The sequence below is a fragment of the Haliotis cracherodii genome, unplaced genomic scaffold, assembly GCF_022045235.1.
Source record: "Haliotis cracherodii isolate W230 unplaced genomic scaffold, xgHalCrac1.p SCAF_2, whole genome shotgun sequence".
Classification (NCBI taxonomy): Eukaryota; Metazoa; Mollusca; class Gastropoda; order Lepetellida; family Haliotidae; genus Haliotis; species Haliotis cracherodii.
Window position 1 is genome coordinate 60,646,307 of NW_027266275.1, and position 27,182 is coordinate 60,673,488.

Genomic DNA, 27,182 nt, shown 5'->3' on the forward strand with positions numbered 1-27,182 from the left:
TGGAATTTTGAAGTTACATTATGACTGGATTTACCAGTCTGTGCATAGTCCAATCAAAATCACAAAATGATATAAACATCGGTTCGTAAACAAGACGGAATTAAACATGCAGATTTCGAATGACAACAGGATTTGCAAAGCATATGTACCAACAACTGGACATTGACAGATATTTTCCAATTCTTTTCATGTTTTTATCAAGGTGCTCAAATTATTTGATACACTTTGTGAGGTAAGACACATTTTATTACAATATAGATCTTGAATATCAGGCAGATCGTCTTGACTGTGCGCCACCATTTTGTTTGAAGCAAATGCAAATAATGTGAGAGGTGGAATCTGATTGGTCAATAGGAGGGACATAGAAGGCACATAAGTCGTAATGGCCTCTGGTGGCTCTACGATTGAGTCAAGAAATTCCAGTCTAGTTCAGCAAGTGTGGAAACTGGACTTTAGTAGTTAGTTAACACCCTTGCCTCAGGAAGATGGGAGTAGGCATGTTTTACGTTATTGAACTTTCAGCTCCAACAGAAATGTCTTGACAACAAAGTAAGTGATATCTATGTTTGTTAAGCGTTTATTGCATTGCTCCCCCAGATCTGATGGACAACTGTTTACCCATACTCAGCAATATTTTGGACCGTGAGGCCAAGGGCTGGACAGTGCAGTACAGACAGAGACTGGTCAGAGAGTTCAGAGGCCAGTAGCTGTAACATACACAATATCATTGGGGAATCGTTCTGGTCAGGGGGCAAATATTGAAATTTGAATATTTTTATGTGTATCTATCTTCATAATATGCAATAAGCTGATTGAAAGTGTTTAACAGAAAGTTTTCTCTTTGGATGAAAAGTATTTGATGAAGTATTAACATAAATAGTCATGGGTGAAAATCTTCCGTGGATCCGTGAATTTCCGCGAATTTTAGTGACAACAATTTTGTTAAAATCTCATGGCTTCCCCTAAACACCCACAAATTATGGACCACGCTCCAATGCAAAGAAGTTTCAGCTGAAAAGGAAAATATCCATTCTCATCCCTGAATAGTGTTTCCATCAAGCATCTATCTATATATGCACTATATTTTGCTATCAATTTAGCAAACAAATTGAATCTGGAGATTGTTATTTCGTTCTAGGGATGAGGATCTAATTACTTCCTGTCCTTGATTTTGTTTGTTGAAGATAGATTGTCTTTGATTGTTGCATGTATACCCTGTTCCGATTTGATCTGATGATCAAGAGTGTTACATGTCAACTGTGCCTTTTCTTGTTGTTTTTAAATGTGTTTTATATTCTGTTTCAGGAAAGGGGTTATCAAATGAGGGACTATCTGATGTAAGCAAATATTCTTTTTTCTGCTTTGGATCTAGTGTTTAGAATACATGGACATGACTTGTCAAAATCTCATAACCACTGAAACATATAAAACAGAAAATGAATCTTGTTTCTCCGGCACCAACCTTGGTTGAGGCAGAACATGGACTTTCTGGCATAAATGAGACTTTTAGAATGAGGCTTGAAGAAGGATTTTTGACATTTGTTGCTTTGAACCTCAGTGGGTTATAAGCTCACCAGGACCAAGTCAGTGTGTGTTTTGTGAGTCTTTGTTTCCCATGTGTGTTTCTCATATGTCATAATTATTAAGATATATAAATCAGGGCTGGGATGAGTCCAAGTTTACTACCCGGGTGGGTACCCACCCCTTTATTACCCAACCCTACCCGGGGACCCCGCTGTAGGTCTCAAGAGATAAGTATAAACTGTTCGATTGGGAAATGTTTGACAGTAGCCCTGGCGAAGTGTATTTAGATACATGTTTAAAACAATCTGGTAATATGCACTGATGTTTTCTGCATAAAGTTTCACCTTTTTTTTCTTCAAAGAAATGCGTGCATAGTCTGAAAGAAATGGGAACATTAGTGACTTGTAGTGTGACCATAGAGTTTTAGATATGTTTTGTCATTAAACAATATATCACATGACTAACCATGGGTCTGGGTAGTCCTGTGGGTACCCGGGTCCTGCTCAGTACCCATCCGACCCCAGTACCTGAGTTACCCGTCCCAGCCCTACTATAAATTGATATCAAATTCTTTTCTTCAGAGAGTCAATGAGGCTGTGATGCAGGAGTACCTGAAGCGAGTGTTTTCAGCCGTCATAACAAATGCAGAACTCGACAATCTACAAGCAGGAATAGGTTTGTTGAGAAGTTTACAGTCTAGATTCTTAATTCCTAGTCTTATTCGTTCCTGATTAAAGACTTATTGAATGATAAACAGAAAATTATGCAGTGAAATATTCAAGGTTTCTAAAATTGATTCAAAAATATTTTATTCAGGAGAGCTCCTGGTTGCTCAAGCCAAAGCGGTATTAGCCATGAGGAAAGCAGTACAAAATCTCCAGCTCAAAATGCAAAAACACAAACAGCAGGTGAGTGTGTTTCTCAATACTGTCACAGCTAATAATATGCCTATCATGATAATTAATAATGATAGCAAAATAGATATGAAAAGAATTTAAAGGATTACTCAAGGAGAAAAGTTCAAAGGGATGTCCTTGGTGAGTTGAGTCCCTTTGGGCATGCCAGAAACCTATGATTGTGGGTTCAAATCCCGGTTTTCCTCGGTTATGTTTCTGGGTTTGTCAGCACCATTACCGTGCTCGTGGGTTTCACTGAAGTGGTAAACGTCTGAGACTTTCATGACTTCGGGCTTTCCTCCCACATAAAGCTGGCACGGCGTGATATAACTGGAATAATGTTAAAAGCAGCGTTAAACCCAGCTCACTCACTCACTCAGTCCTTGACATTTGTCATCATTTCATCAACTTGTATTGTTCTGTCTCTCAGCTTGTTAATCATCTCAAGAAGGAATACTCTGTGAAGTCAAGGATAAAGTCCTGGATGAATGAACAGCTTCAGTCTTTTGAGGTGAGAGTTGTCTCATCTGATATCAAAATGTTTAAATCAAATATAAGAGCTTTTTCCGGAACAAACAAACTCAGGTTATTCTCAGGTAAGTCTCTTCTTTGGGAATCTCGCACCTTGGTGATTCAAGTAGAAAATAGGTTCCTTGTAACCTATGCTTGTACTAAGAGATGACTGGTGATGTCAGTGGGGGCTGGATGACCTGTCTGAAGGTGGGTCAATATGCCCAGATAACATAGATTGTAACTCACACTCTAAAACTTCACCTGGTTCAGGCTTATTTATTTACATGTCTCTGTGATGGAGCACTCGTCACGATATGGCTGAAATATTGCCGATGTGACGTAAAGCATTAACTCTCACTCACTGTGATGGACCTGGAATGTTGCTGAGGGCAGCAATCAACAGCTTTCACTTATTCGCTCAGAGTTTCGACTGTATTTGGAAACATGATATACAAATGAGGCAGCCATGAATCATTTGTCCATAAACCGGGGGTTATATATCAAAATGCAGGGATTTATCTAAGATTTTCAACTATGTACTTGTGACAGGCAAATTGATAAACAAATGTTATTGGTCCAAATGTGGGAATATTTTATGTCCCTTTGTTTTGTTTTTTTTCTTTTTTTTTCTTCTTCATATATTCAGATGTAATTCAATGTGTCCTGACATAAAACTAGTTATGTAAGCTTTTTCACTCTTTCATTTTACCAGTGAATAGGAAGTCAACTTGGCCAAACTAGAACTTTTAAGTAACATGCATCCTCTGGGTGTTTTAAATTTGAATTTGGGAGTATGTAGCCAACTATCAGCCAAAAATTGTGAACATGTCGCTGACCTGTGTGCTGTCACCAGGAGGAGTTCCTCACCCAGAACCTGTGGTCCGCCCACGAGGAGGCCATCAGCATCTGTGAGGACCAGGGCCTCAACCAGGCCATCTACTTCCTCCGGAGGGACCTCAACTTCATCAAGGAGGTCAGCATTGAAACTTTAAACCTTCCTCAAAGTCATGTCTACTGTTCTAGAAACCTCTGTTATCTTGTGTTAAGGTGTGAATAAACATGACACACCTACACTCTGATTCCATTTGGACACTAGTTCTTGTATTTTCCTGGCAGTTATTGTTCTTTCAGAATGGACAGCCTGTACCTATGCTGATGATGATGCTACACATATTTTGTTTTCACAAAAATTGAAAATAATACCTGATGGAAATGTAATGAAGCTACGCTTTTGACCTCAGTGTTGTCAGAGTCTCATTCAGTAACAATCTTATTTAAGTCAAATCTATGAAGGGTTTGTCAGGGCTTGAAAGGGTGCGGTTTCAAATTTGCATAGATTTAAATCATTAATATTAGTTTTATACCTCGAAACTTCTTGACTACTCATTATGTATTGGTAATTCAGTATGGAATGTTCTGAGTTATGATGAATTGTTTAGGCATACCAACTCATGAGTACAAAACCAGATTGGCTCTGTTTATACCTGGCATTGTCCCTCTGTTCTAGAGAGAAACTATTCTGAGGCAGGAACTGAGCAAAGTCAAGGAAGCGACCCGAGTGTTCACCTTCTCCACCAAGATCTGGTTCCCCCAGAACTGGGTGATCAGACGACACTTCCGGGGGGAGACTGAAATCATCCAAACCGTCATCACAGACTCAGCTCCCGAAAATGTGGCCGGTGAAAAGGAGGTTTGTTTCTCTGAATATGGATGTTCTATTTTTTCCTTATTTTCAGAAAACATTTTTGAAGAGCATGTCACAAAATTTGAAGGATGTTAAATCAATAATTTAGATATGTCCTTGGAAAGACAGAATTAGTTCAACAACAGATGTTTTTGGAGCATGTTTTTGTACAACCTGAATCTTGTCATTTTGAAAGTTATCTCCCCTTGGCTGCCAGTTTCACTTGGTGAATCTGATGTTGACAGGAAATATTGAACCTTATTATGTGTGGGACAGTTTATAATGGAAACATATTGTGGTTAGTTGTACTTTTCAAAGAAATATTTCAGTCAGTATTCAGGAATGAAGATGATGTAATTGGTAAGTCTTCATTTGCTGTACTTCCTGGCCATGGTGATGTGATGTGTAATGTTGCCTGTCCAGATGACGTACACTGTGGACAAGTACATAGAGAGGAAGACCTCCACACGACATCCGTTCTGGCGCTGGTGGAACTACCTACATCGGGCCTGGTCATGGACCTGGAACTCCATGTTCTTCTTTGGGGTGAGATGAGACACGTGTGAATACACACACACGCACATGCACATGCATGCGCGCACACACTCACCACCACGCCACGCCACGCCACACCACACCACACCACACCACACCACACCACACCACACCACACCACACCACACCACACCACACCACACAACACAACACAACACAACACAACACAACACCACACCACACCACACCACACCACACCACACCACACCACACCACACACATGCACCACACCACACACACACACACACACACACACACACACACACACACACACACACACACACACACACACAACACAACACAACACAACACAACACACACACCCAACACACACACGCACACAACACACACACACACACACACACAGCACCATGCTTGCCGTAAAAGGCAACTATGCTTATCGTAAAGGGCGACTAACGGGATCGGGTGGTCACGCTCGCTGACTTGGTTGATGCATGTCATTGATCCCAATTGCGTGGATCGATGCTCATGATATCAATCACTGGATTGTCTGGTCCAGACTCGATTACAACACACACACACACACACACACACACACACACACAGACAGACACACACAGACACACACACACACAGACACACACACACACACACACAGACACAAACACACACAGACACACACACACACAGACACACACAGACACAGACACACACAGACACAGACACACACACACGCACACGCACACGAGAGACTGAGCTGACTCCCATTGTTTGACCTCTCCTTCAGGTGGTCATCGTGTGGTGCAGCCCTGTTGGTCTCCGCGCTCTCTTCTCTCCCTCCCCCTTCATGCCGGACCTGAAGCTCAGCCAAGTCAATGTAAGTGGCCAGGGGATCTAACACTGGATAGTTCTACTGCTGTAATGCACAGGGGCAGGTTTTCATTTACAGATCTTGAGAGATACCACACCTGAGATTTACATCAATTTGAATTGTTTTTTCTTTTTCCAACTGGCAATTCCTGATTTTCTCGATGACCTTAATGATGACAGTAAGTATTTGTAAACCTGTCACCTATTTAAAGTGCACTGAACACCATGTCCCACTAAAATTATGACCATGATGATCTACACACAATTGTATCCTTCTCTATGATTCTATGGCAGTCGTCTGTGATCGTGTATTCTTTGTGTGGCCAGGGGGTTCTGTACCCGAAGCCGTCGTCCCAGACTCACACCCTGCTGTCCCGTCTGCGAGGACTCTGGACTCACGTGCATGACTCAAGGAAGAAGTTTGAAGAAACCCCAGACACTGGTGGGTACTGTGTAGTTGCTGACACAATGTCACTGTCAACTGTTCTGTCTTGAGTTAGGCCCAGCTGATATCAGCCATTGGTATGGTAATCACAGGCTGCTGTATCATGTTAGCTGTGGTATTGCTGCAACATTCACTCATCAGGGACCGGACATTCATTATAGGGTGGGGTCAGAGGTTTTTCATGTAATAATGTACTGAATATAATCACCCTCCCCTAATTCTTGTCATATTTTGTTATGACCTTCTCCAAGTGTTGTACAATTTTCAAGAACCTACCAAATACGTGTATTATTTAATATGACCATCCCCTGGAGCATGTGGAGACTGTCATATATTTTGGTGATGTACTCCTGATTCCTACAGATTCCCACCCTAATTCCCTAATAAATTACCAGTCCCTTTCATAGGGTGTTTGTAGTTCATTCTTCACTCTTGGCAGATATGACCCTTGAAGATGCGGGGCAGTATACAGGGATGTGAAATCTCCGCAGAAACGCGGAAAATCGCGTTTTTTAAAACTGTAGTCCTCGGGAAAAAATCATCTTCCGCGTAAAAATTTAATCAAAAATTTAAAAAAAAACACTCCGAAAAATATGATCGAAAACCGGACAACCGTCCCTGAATGTCCTGTTTTCGATCAGAGCTTTCACCAGCATAGGTTTTCGGACATCATACATTTTCTATCACGAATACTTGCACTATAACGTGGGGTGTGGCTTCACACAGAAATTGTTAATACTCAGAGTCAGCTGATGGCTTGTGTTTAGATAAAGTTGTCTTTTAACCTGTAAGTGAATGAGATGTTTTACAGTTGTTCATGTGATTAGCAAGAAAACTATGAATGTTTCTTCAGCGTCCAAAACCCCATAACATAGGGGATATATATTGTATTAATGTCTTATGTTTGCAATGGAGTTTTGTTATTTTCATCAAAAGGTAAGTGCAAGGTAATTTTTTTTCAATATGCTTCAACATGGGGAAAGGGTCAGACATTGCACGCTTGTGACAGTTGTCCTTGTGTCTGGGGGATGAAGGTTGAAGTTTATGGCAGTATTGCTCCCAGACCTGGCGGGTAGCCAGGTGCGCGAAAGCTATGCCCGATTTTTTAAAAGTACTGATTTAACTTTGAAATTTTACTGCATCTGCCATCTTGTTTATTTGACTTTTGCACATGACTTAATACATTTCTTGGTGCAAATGTTGTCCAAACTGCACGAAATTGCTTAAAATGCAATCAAATGTTTACAAAATTTTTGGGGGACCCCCCCTAGACTTTTCCTCTTTTTTCGAGTAAACCTGCTCACATCCCTGAGTAAAGGTCTTCAGCATCATATGCTTGCTGTAAAAGACGATTGTGCTTGTCATAAGAGGTGACTAACAGGCTCGGTGACTTGGTTGATGCATGTCATTGTATCCCAATTACTTAGATCAATGTTCATGATGTCAGTCACTGGATTGTCTGGTCCAGAATCGATTATAGCCATCATATAACTGGAATATTGCTGAGTGCAGGGTTAAACAACTAACAAACAAACAAACAAAAATCTTGGCAGATATGGGTAGGTGAAATTATCTGATAGTCAGCAAGGCATATGACACACCTAACCTCTGTATCTAGTGTACTATCACTGACCTCTTCTGTGATAAAACACCTTGATGTTAACACATTTCCAATTCTCAAGGGGGCACGGGTGGCCCAGTCGTCTAAGGCGCCGCGATTTGCTGTGCAGAGTTGCGTCCCTTGGGCACGCCAGAAACCTATGATTGTGGGTTCGAATCCCGATTCGCCCCGATTATGTTTCTAGGTTTGTCAGCACCATACCCATGCTCATGGGTTTCACCGAAGTGGTAAACCTCTCAGACCTGCATCACTTCGGGCTTTCCTCCCACATTAAGCTGTCACGCCGCGATATTACTGGAATACTGTTAAAAGCGGCGTTAAACCCAACTCACTCACTCATGTGTCAATATTTGATGATCTAGCCGCTAGTTATTTTCAGATCAGTCCCAATAGACAGTGTGGCATTATGAGTACAGTAGAATTGGTAACACTCCTCGTACTGCACTATATAGAGGTTATACGACATGGAGCGAGGTGGAACTGTACATTAAGGGTACAGAAGAATCTTTATTGGTTAGATATCAACAATACTCTACACTCCTCGTACTGCACTATATGGAGGTTATAGGACGTGGAGCGAGGTGGAACTGTAGGTGGGAACTATTTTGTGTTGCAGGTTTCCTGGGGAAGAGTTTCACAAGACATGTCAACAGATTCTGGAACTATGTTGTGAAGGGTGTATTTGGGAGCCTTCTTTTGTCTGTTGTGTTCCCGGTTTTCTGTGTCGTGATCTCCGCTGGGTCACTAGTCCTGTCTATAACATCACCACTCTGGTAAGTTGGAACACTTGGGACAAGTAACTGCATTGCATGTGTACTGGGACGGTCACGATTACTCCGATAACCGGTTTTGGTTTGATTACAATTTCTAACCGGTTCAATAATGTGCAAACAGAGATTCCTTATACTAGTTACATATTTTTTTATCATTTTAGGTTCATTTGTGAAACTATCAATATTAATATTGTCACAATCTGATTCTGATGTATTGATTATAATAATAATAGGCTGTTTATATTGCGCATATTTCCACACCACTCAGGGGCATGCTGAAAGAGCTATTATTACCCCAGTCTCTGGATCAAAGTGCACTCAAGAATGATTCTCCTTGGGGAGTACACAACCCAAGCTGCCTGTTAGGCGTTAGAAGGTTAAACTACCTTGCCATCTCATCCTACCAGGTACCCATTCACTGCTGGGTGAACAGAGGCACATTTCGAACAAAGTCATTTGCCCCAGGAGACGCCACATATGGTACATGTGCTTCAGTGTTGGGCAGGACTGAAGCCAATTGCGTGGATCTATGCTCATGATATCAATCACTGGATTGTCTGGTCCAGACTCAGTTATTTACAGACTGCCATCATATAGCTGGAATATTGCTGAGTGCAGAGTTAAGCAACAAACCACTGGCAAGTGTGGGTTCGAATCCCGTACGGGACTCAACCCAAAAAAGTACGAGAATCTGTACTTTACTAAGAAAGTGTTATCCCAAATATAACATTTGTTACATGTCGTTAAGTTGAACAGCTGTCAATAACAGCATGTTCTCTGTGTTTCTGTTCCAGGGTTCCGCTGGTGACTCTTGTAGTAGAGGTGGGCTTCTTCCTCATCTTCGACTGGGACTGTCCAGGTAAGAACATTAAAGATGTGAAAACAATTTGATGCATCTTGTTAAATTGATTAGAAATGAGTGACAAAAAATGTTTGAAAACACTGGCATTAAATCGAAATATTAATGAACCTTGTATTGAATTCGCCAAGAATTGTACTGGTAATGCCTTCACCGTGATAATCTTACTTCGATATTTAGTTTGTGAAATGTTGTATGTAACGATCCTGAGGACGATGCTGTTTGATTACAGATGATCACAGCAACAAGATCTGCATCCTGCTGGAGGCACTCATCTGGAGGATCCTTCTGCAGGGCTGTGTCCAGCCAATCGCTGCTGCTCTGTTTGGCGCCATCTGTTGTCCCCTGGCCTCACTAGCCATCATCCTGTGTATGTACTCTGTCTGTCACCACATGCAGTCAGTCCTTGAGATAAATGGTTCAGTCGACAAGTTGTTGCGAAACTCCTTGCATAATAAATCTAGAGTTATGTCCCTTAATAAATGGACTTTGCCAAAATTAGCCTCCTTTAACTTTAGAAGACAAAAAGCGAAGCTTCTTGCAGAAGATGGTGAATTCTTTTATTTTTTAATTTTTTTTATATTAATATTAAAGATAAAAGAAAAGGAAAAATGTCAGGTTTTTTAAAAAATAACTTCCTTCCTCCGTCTTCTGACTTTGGAAAAAAATAATCTGAGATCCAACAAAGAAATAATATAATTAAAGAGTGAAATAACTACTCTAAAATTGTGACAAAAAGCATTTATGTTTTCATAATGAATATGGAATATATTTTCCATGTAACATATGTAACAATGGTGTCCAGTTCCAGTTTTTATGGAAATGTTGTTTTCAGTTGGTGTCTTGCGCCGTGGTGGGAGAGGATTGTGGGATACACTCATGTTTCATGCCGTCATCAAGAGTAGAGGTCGAGTACCGGCAGGAGATGGGTTCGTGGCTCGTCGAATCGCGGGTCCTGGCCTTGCATCTAACTACTTCTTCCAGGTGTGTTATCTGAAATATTAAAGGGCCAGTACGTCGGCCGTTCTAAAGTATTGTTTGCAAACGGATAATGTCTGAGCTTACTTGGCTCTATTATTCTGTGAGGGAAGTTTTTGTTCCATTGACCACGCCTTGGGTGTAGGCTTATCACGTGACCAGACTTTTCTCTTGTTTGTCAACAAACGCATTTATTCTGTAAGAAGAACAGATGGGTCCAATGCAAGCCTTTCAGAGTGCTTTACATACTGTTTTGCATAATTAGTCATGCTACAGTACTACAACCTACTGTGGTAGGTGCATGACACATCAAAGGGACCATATTGCTAGTTTCGATGACAGCAGATGGAGCCCTACAAGCAATGTAGACAGAAGATAAACTGGCAAAAGGAAAAAGTTTTTCAAGTTTCAGGATATTGGCCCCACTAGGAGTGTAAAATTGTACAGTTGAGGAAAGCTTTGAAAGGTATGAAACTCATCAGACATGTCCAATTCCTGACAACTAACCAATTGTACCTTTGATGCTTTTTGTCCTTATCTATGCATGTTGTGTTGTTGTAAGTAAAAAACATGCAATTGTTGAAATGAAGAGAGTCAAGGTATCAGTCATATGAACATATCTGATAACTTTTGTGACAATTTGTGAAGGTTTTACTCAATTCTTAAAGTATGTAGGGTGGTCGGGTAGCCTCGTGGTTAAAGCGTTGGCTCATCACTCCAAAGACCCTGGTTCTATTCCCCACATGGGTACAATGTGTGAAGCCCATTTTCCGGTGTTCCCTGTCGTGATATTGCTGAAATATTGCTAAAAGCGGCATAAAACCATACTCACTCACTCTTAAAGTAAGTAGATCCTTTGGGCCAAAAAGGGCCCTTAAACCTACCTTGTCCTCTATTTTAGCCCCAGAATTCTTGTGTATGATATGCGCCTCCCTTCTTTGAGGAGTTATTTAAAACCAATATAGCTCCTGTACACTATGGACTACTGGTTAAAGTGTTCGCTTGTCGCGCCGAAGACCTGGGTTTGATTCCCCACATGAGTACAATGTGTGAAGCTCATTTCTGGTGTCCCCCACTGTGATATTGCTGGAATATTGCGAAAAGCGTTGTGAAACTTCACTCACTCACTATGGGGTGTTGGTAGAATTTTAAGACCAATAAGTGAGTTTTCTTACAGGAACACCAGTCTACATTCAGTAACTGATAGAAATTTGCCATTACATATTTTGTTGTATGTACAATGTTTATCCATAAATTTGAAAAATATTAAAAACTCATAATCCATACTTTTTAATTTATGTGAAAAATATGGAAGGGGAGGAGGTTACTGTTTGTCACTCCTCGATCTCATACACTTTCCTGGTCAATGTCTATACTGCATTGTAGGCTATACTGTGGGGCTTCAGGGTTAGAAAGGTCTCCAGACACCTATAGGGGGCGGTCGGGTAGCCTAGTGGTTAAAGCGTTCGCTCATCACGCCGAAGACCCGGGTTCAATTCCAGACATGGGTACAATGTGTGAAGCCCATTTCTGGTGTCCCCCCGCCGTAATATTGCTGGAATATTGCTGGTCATAAGAAGTGATTAAATTGATCAGGTGGGAAGGCTCTGACTTGGTTGATAGTGTCACCACAGCCTGCCAGCATGGATTGTTCACAATATCAATCTTTGGATTGTCTGGCTCAGACTCGATTATTTACAGGCCGCTGTCAAATAGCTGGATTATTGCTGAATGTGGCATTAAACAACAAAAACAGAAAGCTTTGTAATACTATCACTTTGCATGACATTATAGGTGACATTGATGCCTGGAGTGCAATCCCACTGTCATTTGTCTCCTCAGATTCTCCCGGAGCAAGCCCTGGCAGCAGTAGAGGCCCGTCTGGAGCTGGACGAGTTGGAGGCGTGGAAGATGTCCGTCCTGAGGGTCATCGAACAGCCACGGGAGGACTACAGGTCAGTCTCATTACCTTATCTCACTCACTCACTCACGTGGACACAGATACCCACACGTTCTAGGGCACAGTCTCCAGTGCCTCATAAGAGTCACTACATGAGAATTGGATGGCTGTATACCATCTGATAGCGTCATTGTACCACAGTGAGTGGATTGTTGCTCATGCTATCAACCACTGGCTGACCCAGACTTGATATTTGAAACTATTGTGATATAGCTGGAGTATTGCTGACACAACATTCACTCACTCACAGATCGCCTCCATGGTCTACAGGTTGAGTGTCCGCCCAGAGAAGCGGAATATCCAGGGTTTGATCCCTGGCCGCGTCATACCAAAAGACGTTAAAAGATGGTACTTGTTATTACCCTGTCTGGCTCTTGGCATTGAGGGGCTAAAACAAGGAGTTGTAGTCAGTATACTGTGTCTGAGTGGGGTATTCATGTTAAACTGCGGCATGGTATCTCAGTGGGCTAGCACAATACATCGGCATCAGTCCGGACTAGTACAAGCAGCCACACACACATGCATGCACATAGCTATATAAGTGCATCTTTGACACAACGTTAAACACAATTTCACCTCACCTCACTCACTTACAGCAGTGGGGAAGATGTCACCTTTCCTACTGACCTGGAACCAGTAAGAGCAATGAAACCCATCCTTGTTCTTAATACGTATGTACAAGTCCCTTGGTAGAGGATTGTTCCTGCAGCAAAGGATTTTGCATCAACAGGATCTGACTCTGAGCTTCAGATCACTTGTACATATTGTGGGCAAGGCAACTCAATACTGAGCTGGTTGCTTGAAACAAACAAAACCTTTCTACCAGTTATAATAACATGATAGTGTGTTGATCTTTTGTATTACTGGGTAACACGGAAAGGCTGTCAAATCTATCTTTTTTTCAGATGAAGAATATTGTTACTGTATTCGACGTAATACGTGCCCTGGGCGCTCTCAAATTTAGAAATAGGGGTTTCTTATTAGAATATTATTTTGGTGAAAAAAGCGGAGTTGTAAGATCGTAAATTTCGTGATTTATGCTGACAGCCTGAAATGTTTATGTACAGATATATTTTTCCAGAACTTAATTGCCCATATATTAAGGTTGCATGTAACACACGAGTGCGTATTATACACGAATAAATAAGTCTTGTGTACATTGATCAGTCGGAAGATGTGCTAATTGGGATTGTTCACTAGCCAATATATTAGCAAATATCGCCGTGGGGGGCTTATCAGAGCAGGGCACATATTATGTCAAATACGGTATACTGAGTGTTCTGTACAAAATATAATGTGTGACTCACTTCACTCACACAGGATTGTTGCCAAGAAGAGAATTTATCATTTTTGTTCTAACATGATGGAAAACATTGGACTTGTGTGGCTGACCCTAACAATGGTTTTGTCCTTATGTTATTTAAGAAATAATTGTCGAATGGGTGTTGTTTTCGCACAATAAAACACTGCAGGGAGAATAAACCATGAGCATGATTAGGTTTAGATTAGCACATTAGATAAATGTTGGGTCACATGGTGTATGAATTCCTTTCTTGGCATGACAAATTGTATATCACACCCTTTTTGTGTCATGGACAGTTATAAATCGGAAAAAATCTCATGACATAGATTGTATCATGACGTCAAAGTATTCTAGAGTTTTGTCATAGAAAAAGGGTGCTGTGGAAAATTGTGGACGTTTTGTATTTCGTGTTATGTGTTGTTTTTTTTTCATGAAACGTGTGGATTATGTGGTTTACATCACTTCCTGTTTTGGATTATGCATAATCAGTATTCATACAACCTAGGTTGGGTCAAAGGACATCATCCAAACAAGTGGATTCTTTTGTAACCAATTTCGAATGGAGGTAGGGGTAATTCCACTTAAAAACATTCCAGAAACTATCATAAAAAAGTTAAGCATATACTTACAATTAGCCATGACATAATGCATAATGCAACGAGTCCTGTAATCGATCAGTCAATGAAATATTGTGCTTCGTTTTGCATAACTAAACAGTCGACAGGGAATATACATTACAAGATTTACCGATACCGCGATAATATAAAGCCAGCAATGCTAGAGTCATGCTATACTGGAGAGTTTTCCTCCTTACAACAACCCCTATACAGTCATGCCCCGCTTATACGAACTTCAGATATCCCGAAACCTCGGTTCCCGGACGATTTTCATTCAAAACGAAATAATTACTATATAAATTTACCCGTATATCCGGAAATTCAGTTTCCGGAACTGGACAGTCATTTTCATACACAAAACACTGAAATGCACACAAAATTGTCTCACTTATCTGGACAATACACTTCCGCTGGTGGTAATCCTTTGATTCGTGAGAAGTCAATTAACCAAGTGACACTGAGTTACGTTTGAGACGAGCTTGTTTATTGTACATGTAATCCCCTTCGATAAATATGGCGTCTTTGGAGGTCAGAGGTCAAAGTTGTGTAAGTATGGCCTGTAAGTATGGCACTGACTTTGGATATACCATAGGAAAATCGACAATTGGTGACAGTTCAAACTTCCATGACAGACTTTGTCATCTGTCATGAGTTGCATAATTGAAGGGAAGTAACTCTTCCAGTAAAAAGCTGGTTTCAGTTATACGGAAATTCGTTTATACGGACGAATTGTGAAATGACGCAAGTGGCCGTATAAACAAGGCACGACTGTACATCTAAATCATTCTGGCATACGATAGGATGACTTTGAAGGTCAAGGTGACTAACGACATCAATAACTTGACACTTATTTAAAAGGATTATCAAGACATGCATGACCTTAGGCAAGGTCTCCAGTTGTTTTTACTTGGGTTGACTGAGTGGAAGGTCATGGTCACCAGAATGCAAAGTGGCCATTATGAGATAAAATATGTGGAAACTTAGCAAAGTTCTGAATGCTTCTATTCTATAATATAAGAATGTATGTTTCACTTTTGAAAATATGTACATTAACACTGCTTTGTAGTTTTCCAGTGCCATTCATAGGTATTATAGAAATATTTGTGCTTTGTGTGAATTTGGATGTAATGAACACATTTTAACAGTCTCTTGAAGTGTGTTCAAACCATGTTTTACTATATAAACATATAGGGTCATTAACAATTGCTACTATGCATCGATGTCCATCTCATACTGTTCTACCCAGGAGCTTGTGCAGGCTTGTGTGAGGGCTGACTTATTATTGATTTTAAGAAGAAAGGGCTCATGTTAGCTGGTTGAGTGAAGTGTCTGTAAAATCTCAAAGGACTATGGAGTTTTGCGTTGGAGTAGCCTTGCGGTGTAAATTTGCTCCTCACACTAAAGTTTGATTCTCAAAGAGGCCTAATTAGCCTTCCTCCAAGTCTGTACTGAATGATAAGTCCATGGATGTATAGTAATTCTATCCTTATAATAGGCAAGTCTAGATAAGTAGACTGTACAGTCGCTAGTCTTTTGTAGGGACAACTTGTTCTTAATATTTATATAGTCTAGGAAGATATGATTTAAACTAATAATCTTTTTCTTTGAGACTCTCCCAAGTCCAGGACCTAATGTGTGAAGACCATTCTTGGTGTTCATAATATGGAATATATTATTCCAGATAAAATAATAATTTCAGATACAATTTCTTCCAACCATTGCATCAAAGTTCTTTGAAGTTGTATCATTGGGTACATTTTAACTGAATCACGGGTAGATCGGGAGGAAACGTGTGCACAGCTGATTGCTATTTCTGGCTTAGTTTACGAGAAAATACACACGGTAATCTTAATCTCTGCATATAAAACAATGCCTTGGAGAGCAGGAAATACATTTTAAATGGTAAATCATCATAACTAGTGATGTTTTATATCAAATTTCATACTATTATTGACCAAGTTTGTTATACCTGTTATTCACCTGAATTCCCTGAAGGGATACGATAACGCTCATCAATTATTTGGACCCCGAAGGTAGCGTTGTTTGTTTTTTAAAATTTAACTGTCCGGTAAGCAATATTTTAAACCGGACATTTGAGATTCCCAATCGGACATGTCCGGCGCATATTACCCCTTTCCGGACCCCTGGTTCATATTATATGAAAGAGTGTCCTGTGAGTTCATCAGGAGTGGTTTCGATGGATGGATAGTATAGTACACATTACTAATATCAGATTGGGATAATTTTAAGATTTCACTCTGTCCCTTTTAAGTCACCAACAGCAATCATCATCATGATCATGATTCTACAGCAGGGTCGTTGTCATATGGATCATTGTCATTTTGGAGCACAACAGAAATATAGCCAAGCGACCTTTCGGTTAACAAAGAAGTACCCTTGGTGAAAATCGTGATACAGAAATTGCCTCTAGCTGACCACTGCATGGCACTAGAGTGGCTGGGCAAGTTAGTTAAACAGTGTGCAGACTGTTTCCCTGCAGAATAGATTGTTGTTATTAGTGGCAACTGTGGTGTCGATATAAAATTGATTTTATTAGAACACATGAATCTCCTCCTCACAACAAGTGCAGCCATGATTGATTTCACCAGACTGGCATACCGGAAATCTGCTGAGGAACTGTCACTCCCTGTTGAGCAGGCTCCTTAGTGGTTTCAGTGCTTTGTGATGTATTCTGTAGGGCCAGGGTACATTTGTATGTTCCGAGAAATACATGTACATTTCTGTGGTACCCTGCACCACGACAACCCCTTCAAGGATGCTACAGCGAATCCCCATTTTGAGTCCATACAGACAGTTCTGTCTGCAAAGGCTGCATGTGTTCAATAGAAGTAGTACAGGCTTACGAAGGGTAAATGGGCTTTTTTGTAGCCTGCATTACGTTTTATACAACGAGCCAGAGGTACGCATAAAACCACATGTACCCCGAGTGATCCTGCTACGACAAATGTATCTTACCAACATGTTTTAGTATAACATTGTAAAAGAATTAGAACAAATTCAGAATTGAAAAGAAGCAGCTGTTTGATTGAACTGAAGTTAACTTGACTTTCATTGATTTGGAAAAAGTGTGTAGCTTTTTGCTTCAAAGTTGGGTATGAGGGATTTGTTGTGCTTTGCAGAAATCCATACACAGCTGGACTTGTTTGTGGCGGGGGATAAGGGATTTATTCTCCTGCTGAGAAATTTATCTCTCTCCTAGACGGGATACATAGTATTTTATCAAGATCACATGGACCAATCGAATCTCATCATTCTGTCATGGAGGTATGATAAGGGATATTAAAGTTGTTGCAATGAAACCCCATGTACCCCGAGTAATAATGTGACAACAAATTTATCTTCCCTACATGAATCTGCTATTGTGAAAGAATTAAAACAGATTCAAAATTGATACAATACAGCTGTTTGATTGAGCTGAGGTAACTTGCTTTGTCGTGACTTTCATTGGCTCGGAAAAAGCGGGTGGCTTTTTGTTTTGAAGTGGGGTATAAGTATTGATTCTCTTCTTAAAAATGAATTTCCCTCGCAGGCGGGATACATGGACCAATCAGATCTCGTCATTCAGACATAGAGGTGTGATAATACTCTTTGTCAATGACCCTTTATGCGGGTATTCGTTAATGTGGACAAGTTCAGTGGGAACAGGTCCATTTGGATTAACAGGTTTCAGTTTTTTTAACAGTGGGGTGATGATAGGTGCTAAAAAATATAGCTTTATTCACTTTAATAGTGCCATGGGCCATTAGGAAATGATCAAATGAGGGCATTTATTAAAACCCTAAATGAGTAAACTTTCTTTTATGGGATCAAGAGAACATCACCAAACTTATTTCATTACTGAAACTAAACATAATCGTCAATGAAACTAAAAATAATCGAAATACATGTAGATACTAAGCAATTATATACACCTTCTGCTTCTGTAATAACAAGAAAATATTGTCCATGCTGACTGTCACATACATTTTCAATCATAGTAGGGGTGCTTAAAAAGATGGCTTTCAGATTGGTCTAGAAGTTAGACAGGGGTGCTCATAAAGATGACTTACAGATTGGCCTAGAAGTTGGACAGGGGTGCTTATAAAGATGGCTTACAGATTGGTCTAGAAGTTAGACAGGGGTGCTTATAAAGATGGCTTACAGATTGGCCTAGATGTTGGACAGGGGTGCTTATAAAGATGGCTTACAGATTGGCCTAGAAGTTAGACAGGGGTGCTTATAAAGATGGCTTACAGATTGGCCTAGAAGTTGGACAGGGGTGCTTACAAAAATGGCTTACAGACTGGCCTAGAAGTTGGACAGGGGGTGCTTATAAAAATGGCTTACAGATTGGCCTAGAAGTTGGACAGGGGTGCTTATAAAAATGGCTTACAGATTGGCCTAGAAGTTGGACAGGGGTGCTTATAAAAATGGCTTACAGATTGGCCTAGAAGTTAGACAGGGGTGCTTATCAAGATGGCTTACAGATTGGTCTAGAAGTTAGACATGGGTGCTTATAAAGATGGCTTACATATTGGTCTAGAAGTTGGACAGGGGGTGCTTATAAAAATGGCTTACAGTTTGGCCTAGAAGTTGGACAGGGGGTGCTTATAAAATGGCTTACAGATTGGCCTAGAAGTTGGACAGGGGTGCTTATAAAAATGGCTTACAGATTGGCCTAGAAGTTGGACAGGGGTGCTTATAAAGATGGCTTACAGATTGGTCTAGAAGTTAGACATGGGTGCTTATAAAGATGGCTTACAGATTGGTCTAGAAGTTACACAGGGGGTGCTTATAAAGATGGCTTACAGATTGGTCTAGACGTTGGACAGGGGTGCTTATAAAGATGGCTTACATATTGGTCTAGAAGTTAGACAGGGGTGCTTATAAAGATGGCTTACATATTGGTCTAGAAGTTACACAGGGGGTGCTTATAAAGATGGCTTACAGATTGGTCTAGACGTTGGACAGGGGTGCTTATAAAGATGGCTTACAGACTGGCCTAGAAGTTGGACAGGGGGTGCTTATAAAGATGGCTTACAGATTGGTCTAGAAGTTGGACACAGGGTGCTTATAAAGATGGCTTACAGACTGGTCTAGAAGTTGGACACAGGGTGCTTACTAAAGCAAGGGACTAAACATGGTTATTATGCTATTCATTTCAATTAACCTGATCATAAAGCAGTTTTTTACTGATAATGAATTATTAATTCATTTCATTCATTTCTTGCAAATTGTTTCGTCAACAGGAAAGTAATTGAGTAATTTTTTAGAAATTCAAAAAGTATTTAGAGTAAAAACTTCATATTTGTTACATGGGATGTTTTTATATACTGACCTTAATGTTCACTATGTCCCAACATATGATATTGCCATTACGCTACTGGTGGATGAAGGTATATAATGTTCATCAGTTTCCATTTTATAGATCAAGATTGCAAGATGTTATACACAGAGGCCTCACTTGTCTCACAAAGCATATGATACTTGCTAAACTCAGAACTTTATCTGATACTTTTTTTAATCTTGAATCTCAAAAATTCGTGTATAAAACGCCATTTGCAATTTGAAAAACTCTTGTAATCAGTCATTTAAGTCTTATGACATTACACCCCAAGAAATGTAAAATATGGTCAATTTCCACTTTTTGTTTTTTATGTCTATGATTTAAAACTATATTTGTGAAAAAGAAATGGTAAAAAGTTAGTTACAAATTTGTGATACTTCCCATGGGCAAGTCTTTCCCAAAAACGCTTCATTTGTGATCTGCACAAATGAGATTGGGCCTCATAACCTGAACTGGTTTGTTTCCAGCCTTCGCCAATTATGCTCGACTTTTTTCACCACTGTCACAATTAACGTAACCTGTGATTAAGGATGACTCAGTGAGTCATGTTCCGATTATCAATCACATTATCCAACTGAAATCCTGGGCTGGCTCATCTGTCCGAAACCTGCATTTGCTGTTTGATTGCCAAGTCCGTTGCGTCTGTTTCACTGAGTGAAATGTCAAGTTCTGTAATCTCTCAATAAGACTCCATCAATTTCAGTTGTCAATTTCATATTTATTATGTTCATTGCGTGACGCATAAAAAATCAGACAATTTAGTTTGATTGTATGAAGTTGATGGTAACAGGTGGATGGAAGCTGGCATCAGGAATGAAATGGGACAGTCAATGATTTGCTGAGCAATTGACAGGGCTCTTGGTCACTGCATGAGGCTACTGGAACTGATTTCAAAGACATGTCGAGAATTCTCGAACATTAGGACAGTGGAAAAAATGTTAATCAAGGCAGTTACGTTACAACAATATTGTCCAGAGCAACAGGGTCAGTTGACGATGGTGATGATAACGGCGATAATGATGACGATGATGCTGCAGCGTTAGAAATTGGCATTAGTCCTGTAATCTTTGCCAAACTGCCCAATAGTTAAGGTATAAGGACTAGTAGAAGTTTGCCATTATTAAGGGTTTTGCTATAATTGTTATCATTATAAGGACTAGTTGACTAAAACAGTTAGTTTCTATTGCTACAATAATGGTGATGATGATGATTGATGCAACAGTGTCAGTTGATGATGATGATGATGATGATGATGCAACAGTGTCAGTTGATGATGATGTTGACGGTGATGATGATGATGATGGTAACGATGATAATGGCAATCGTTTTTCCACTCCTCGTTCAACTGTTAGTTTCTATTGCTACAATGATGATGATGATGATGATGATTCAACTGCTGCTTCCTTGCATAATTATTATGATATGATTCAGTTCTTGTGATCATCTGGAGAAGCATAGAGTGTATTTGTACCAACACACCAGCAGATATCTGTTGTATCTTAGACATTTATCAAAATTAGATCAATGTTGAATGTAAATGCTTCTAAAAGATCGACAGAAAGTTAGGATATTTGAAAGTAAAATGGAGTGGTGCTAAAAGTATTGCCAGGTGTATGTATCATTTGTCCCATTATTTGACAAAAGCATGTGTTTTGTGTTGGCAAGACAGTCCCCAGACTGGATAGAAGTCTGGGTGATTCATGTGTGTATTTAAATGTCAGGGCTGACAGCAACTCCTTGTCTGTCTTTGTTGATAGTTTAAACTTTTGACTCCATATCCAGGTAAGCTACAGTGTTGTGACATTATTTTTTATGATTTGTTAAATGTGAAGCAGTGTGTAAGATGAGGGTGTTGGTTAGTTGGATGTTTTTGTTTAATGCCGCACTCAGCAATATTCCAGCTATATGAAGGCTGTCTGTAAATAATAGAGTCTGGACCAGACTGGGTTTACAGTCACTATGTTCCTGGTATGAAGGAAATTACAAAATTCCTCAGATATCAACAAAATATTTATTTCGTGATAAAAATATCGTGTGAATTATGACCCTGTTGTGCGTAAATCCATGATTGACAGTTTGCTGTCATAACATTCCTGTTCTAGCCACACACAACATAGCAGGATACTATTAATTAATATCTTATCTCGTTCATACTTCTAGCCTACTGACAGGAATGATTATCGCTAATTGACGCCTTCATTTACACGACATACTTCCAAGGGAGAGCACTCCCTAACCATAAATATCATCCCCACGATCATAGAAGCGTGTAACCGAGATAACTAAGCTAATACAAGTGCAGTCTGTTAGAGAATGCTGATAAGAAATTATATTTATGTTTGCTCATTCATTTTTGATTCTTGTTGATATCAGAACAAAACCGCCACTCATAAGAAAATGAAAGCAGCGTTATTAGCTATTCACTCAGCAGCTGTTTTGTTTAAGACAAGGTTAATTGTTTGATGATATTGATGCCATTTTTGCCTGTAGAGAGTGACCAATTTGTCTTTTGTACGTGGAGAAACTGACAACTCTCCATCTTTAGTTGTCAATCATCTCATAAAGAAATCCCGGCAGCCTTTTTATATGCAAATATCAGCCAGTGAAATCATAGTCAGAGTTGCATAATGTGGTCTTGATCCAGTTAGTTATTAAGTGCGATTATTTCCCCTGTGATTGGATGCTGTTCTAACTGATTGATTGGCTAATCAGGGGCTTTAGAATAATGATTAGTAATGACCTGTAGCCATATTGATGGCATAATGCCCTTAGGTTGTCTCTGGCAAAGCATGATATTCATGATGATTCGTCTGAAACGAGTATACAAGAGCAGGTTGGCTGTTAGGTCGTAGGAATCTGAATATACTGGTCAAGTTTGTTGATTGGCCTGATAAAAACTGAATATACAATGTAGTTGGATAAATTGGAGTAGAAACCGAGTATAACACAGTGAGATTGTTGAGAGGTCTGATTAAAACTGGATATACTTAGATAAATTGGAGTAGAAACCGAGTATAACACAGTGAGATTGTTGAGAGGTCTGATTAAAACTGGATATACTTAGATAAATTGGAGTAGAAACCGAGTATAACACAGTGAGATTGTTGAGAGGTCTGATTAAAACTGGATATACTTAGATAAATTGGAGTAGAAACCGAGTATAACACAGTGAGATTGTTGAGAGGTCTGATTAAAACTGGATATACTTAGATAAATTGGAAGAGAAATCGAGTATAACACAGCAATTTTGTTGAGAGGTCTGATTAAAACTGGATATACTTCTATAAATTAAATGAAAGAAACTGAGTATAATACAACATGTTTGTTGATAGGTCTGATTAAAACTGGATATACTTAGATAAATTGGAAGAGAAATCGAGTATAACACAGCAATTTTGTTGAGAGGTCTGATTAAAACTGGATATACTTCTATAAATTAAATGAAAGAAACTGAGTATAATACAACATGTTTGTTGATAGGTCTGATTAAAACTGGATATACTTCTATAAATTAAATGAAAGAAACTGAGTGTAATACAACATGTTTGTTGATAGGTCAGATATAAACAGAATAAACTTGGATACATTTGAAAAAAAGAAACTGAGTATGATACAATGTTTGTTGATACTAGTACTAATCGAGCTCCTGTGAAATACCGATTTTATGAAACTTCTGAATAGTTTTGGTATCAGACTCGCTTTCACTCGTCAGATACCAGAACTATTCCCCCTTTCATAAAATTGGTATTACACAGGAGCTCGATTCGTATACTACCGTATATCGCTGTGTATAAGGCGACCCCACGTATAAGACGACCCCCCTGTACACGCCTTAATAATCAACCCAAAATCCTATGCTCCGTGTATAAGGCGACCGGGAATGAAACACATCACAAGTGTGACTGATATAGAAGATTTAACGTGCGCTTTCCTACTGATGCGTATTTTGCACACATCACAAGTGCGCACACAAACCTTATACATGTTTCTCTCACTTAGCATTGGGGGCACGGGTGGCCCAGTCGTCTAAGGCGCCGCGATTCGCTGTGCAGAGTTGCATCCCTGGACACGCCAGAAACCTATGATTGTGGGTTCGAATCCCGGTTCGCCCTCATTATGTTTCTAGGTTTGTCAGCACCATACCCGTGCTCGTGGGTTTCACTGAAGTGGTAAACGTCTGAGACCTGCATCACTTCGGGCTTTCCTCCCACATTAAGCTGACACGCCGTGATATAACTTGAATAATGTTAAAAGCGGCGTTAAACCCAACCCACTCACTCACTCACTCACTCACTCACTTAGCATTACCCCTCTCCATTTAAAATGAAAAACAAATGAAAGCTTTTTTGTTCACTTTTCTCTCACACAAGACATGATCCATCTCAGCTACCCATTGACGAGACATTAAACTGAATATATTATTCAGAACGCAAGAAATATTTCATTTATACAGTAAATTCATTTCATTCTTTACATCTGAATAAAAAATATATTTGATTGTATCAATATTTGTGTCTAGACACATGATTAGTCTATTACAATGTCTGCTACACTGATTGAACTATATTGTTTGAGCAACATGATGGAGGATTGAACGGATTATCATATTTTATCCTGATCGTGAAATAATACTCCTTCAGCCTTTTGGCAATGTTTTTTCATAGGTTATAATTATGAATTATTCTCTATAAACTGGATTAAATGGATTTGCCACTGACAGATTCATCCATTTTGTCTTAAATTTGATACAAATTAATGTAATGGCGCCCTCGTGTCATTTTAATGAATTTAAAAAACACATTTTATGCATAAGATGCCTTTGATATTATAACTAATTGACAGGATACTTCCAAATTTTATTTCGCTTTCTTACAAATGCATATCAGTCAAGGAAATATGATTCCTCCATCATTTTGATGCCTTAATCTGTGAAATACACATGGACACCCCATTTGTCATCGATGGCAATTTAAAGCCACACAGTAATTAAAGATTCCATTCTGGAATCCGTTGATGAACACCATCTCATTACTGTGTGTGAATGACGACAGATATCCTAATAAATTTCACTCACATGTCAATAACACTAATCTATTTCTCAAGTGGGGTATCGTGTATGTGTATATCCTTTGACCCATGGACCACTCACCACACAATGGCCTTTCGATGGTTATTTGCCAATCTTGATCGGGATTCCTTGATTTTATTGCTTATTCCGAACGGACGTTCCCTTCGGCTTCTTTGTAAATGTCAGCATGGATGCAGTGTTATTAACTTTCCTTGTAATGCGTTGTAAAGGACGTAGATGTCTGTCAAGTGGTGGAATTGTTTTGATAAACAATTAAAAGTGATGTGATGTGGGATTACTATGAGTCTGGTCGGTAGTTAATGCTGTTCGCTGACATTGTGATTGCAGTGGTGATGGTGGTGTGTTTCATGGTGATGTGTTTCATGGTGTTCCCCAGTGCTAGTTTTCAGTGTTGGTGCTGAAACTAGGTTGCATGTTTATTGCTTATGAAATCATACTGGCTTAAATTTTCTTGATGATGAAGGAGGCGATATTGATTTAAAAAGGAAAAAGGAGAAACTTCATGGATAGAATTTAAATGTACCAATCTAGGGAACTTTTAGACCTGAAATATTGCTATTGGTAGAAAGACTTGTTTATTCGTATTTGAGCCTCTAAAAAAACAGATCAGACAAAACTACTCAGCTTCATCAAAGTCACAAAATATTTGTTGTGTTTGAAGAACCGAGACTTAGAATTTAATCAATATGATTGCATTTTTTTATGTCAAACATTCTCAATTTCAATCATATAAAAAACTTGCAGTAAGTAGGATGAGAAGTGTGTGATTGGATTCCGGGCCACCGTTTTGTGGCAGCTGGCGCTGGGACACTTCTTATGCCGAGAGCTGAGGCTAGAATAAATGTAAGCAAAGTCTTTCTTGCTTAGCCTGGTGTCGGCAATTATTGATTGTAAATTCTTTTAATTAAATGACCTTGCCACTTATCCCTACGCTCAAGGACACACCCCTGCTCTTCAATGACTCCCCCCTACCCTCACAGACACCCCCCTACCCTCCAATGACTCACCCCTTCCCTCAAGGACTCTTTGCTGCAGTAAAGGACTCACCACTGCTTATCAATGACACACCCCTACTCTCCAATGATTCACCCCAACCCTCAAGGACTCTTTGCTACCTTCAAGGACTCACCCATTACCTCACAGACTCACCCCTGCTCTCAAGAACTCATCCCTACCCTCAAGGACACACCCCTGCTCTTCAATGACTCCCCCCTACCCTCGCGGACACACCCCTACCCTCCAATGACTCACCCCTTCCTTCAAGGACTCTTTGCTGCACTAAAGGACTCACCACTGCTTATCAATGACACACCCCTACTCTCCAACTCCAACGACTCACCCATCACCTCACGGACTCACCCCTGCTCTCAAGAACTCATCCCTACCCTCAAGAACAAGTCCCTGCCCTTCAAGGATTTTGCGCCTCGGCCTACCATATTAATCATGCCTACAGTATCGTGTCAGGGCCTGCCTCTGTGGTCTAGTGGATGGAGTGTCTGCCTGGAGAATAGAACGTCGGTGGTTTGATCCCTGGCTGTGTCATACCAAAAGATGTTAAATGATGGTACTTGTTGTTACCCTGCTTGTGGCCCAGCATTAAGGGGCTAAAACAAGGACTGGTCACTAGTGGTCAGTATGGTTGTCTGTGGGCTAGCACCATAAAAACGACATTACTCCACTCTAGTTCCAGCAGCCACCAACACACGCACATGCATGTCTCTATATAAGTGCAATAATCTTGACTGGTCAGTATGGTTGTCTATGGGCTAGCACTATAAAACCAACATTAGTCCACTCTAGTTCCAGCAGCCACCAACACACGCACATGCATGTCTCTATATAAGTGCAATAATCTTGACTGGTCAGTATGGTTATCTGTGGGCTAGCACTATAAAACCAACACTAGTCCACTCTAGTTCCAGCAGCCACCAACACACGCACATGCATGTCTCTATATAAGTGCAATAATCTTGACTGGTCAGTATGGTTTTCTGTGGGTTAGCACTATAAAACCAACACTAGTCCACTCTAGTTCCAGCAGCCACCAACACACGCACATGCATGTCTCTATATAAGTGCTATAATCTTGACTGGTCAGTATGGTTATCTGTGGGCTAGCACTATAAAACCAACACTAGTCCACTCTAGTTCCAGCAGCCACCAACACACGCACATGCATGTCTCTAT

The 27,182-nt window shown here is 40.0% G+C and overlaps 1 protein-coding gene across 4 annotated transcripts in view; it reads left to right on the forward strand.

Annotated features, from left to right (window-relative positions):
* Positions 1-27,182, forward strand: part of LOC139468311 (uncharacterized) — a 165,853-nt gene that overhangs the window by 17,283 nt on the left and 121,388 nt on the right. For all 4 annotated transcript variants that reach the window (XR_011653681.1, XM_071250200.1, XM_071250201.1 and 1 more), the window contains exons 11-25: positions 598-699; positions 1,306-1,337; positions 2,106-2,199; positions 2,341-2,432; positions 2,851-2,931; positions 3,787-3,906; positions 4,441-4,623; positions 5,041-5,163; positions 5,921-6,010; positions 6,331-6,445; positions 8,686-8,842; positions 9,637-9,701; positions 9,934-10,071; positions 10,537-10,685; positions 12,522-12,634. Coding sequence is in view for 3 of the 4 variants with exons in the window: in XM_071250200.1 (XP_071106301.1) it covers positions 598-699; positions 1,306-1,337; positions 2,106-2,199; positions 2,341-2,432; positions 2,851-2,931; positions 3,787-3,906; positions 4,441-4,623; positions 5,041-5,163; positions 5,921-6,010; positions 6,331-6,445; positions 8,686-8,842; positions 9,637-9,701; positions 9,934-10,071; positions 10,537-10,685; positions 12,522-12,634 (1,654 nt within the window). In the remaining variant the exon portion in view is untranslated. The remainder of the gene's footprint in view (positions 1-597; positions 700-1,305; positions 1,338-2,105; positions 2,200-2,340; positions 2,433-2,850; positions 2,932-3,786; positions 3,907-4,440; positions 4,624-5,040; positions 5,164-5,920; positions 6,011-6,330; positions 6,446-8,685; positions 8,843-9,636; positions 9,702-9,933; positions 10,072-10,536; positions 10,686-12,521; positions 12,635-27,182) is intronic.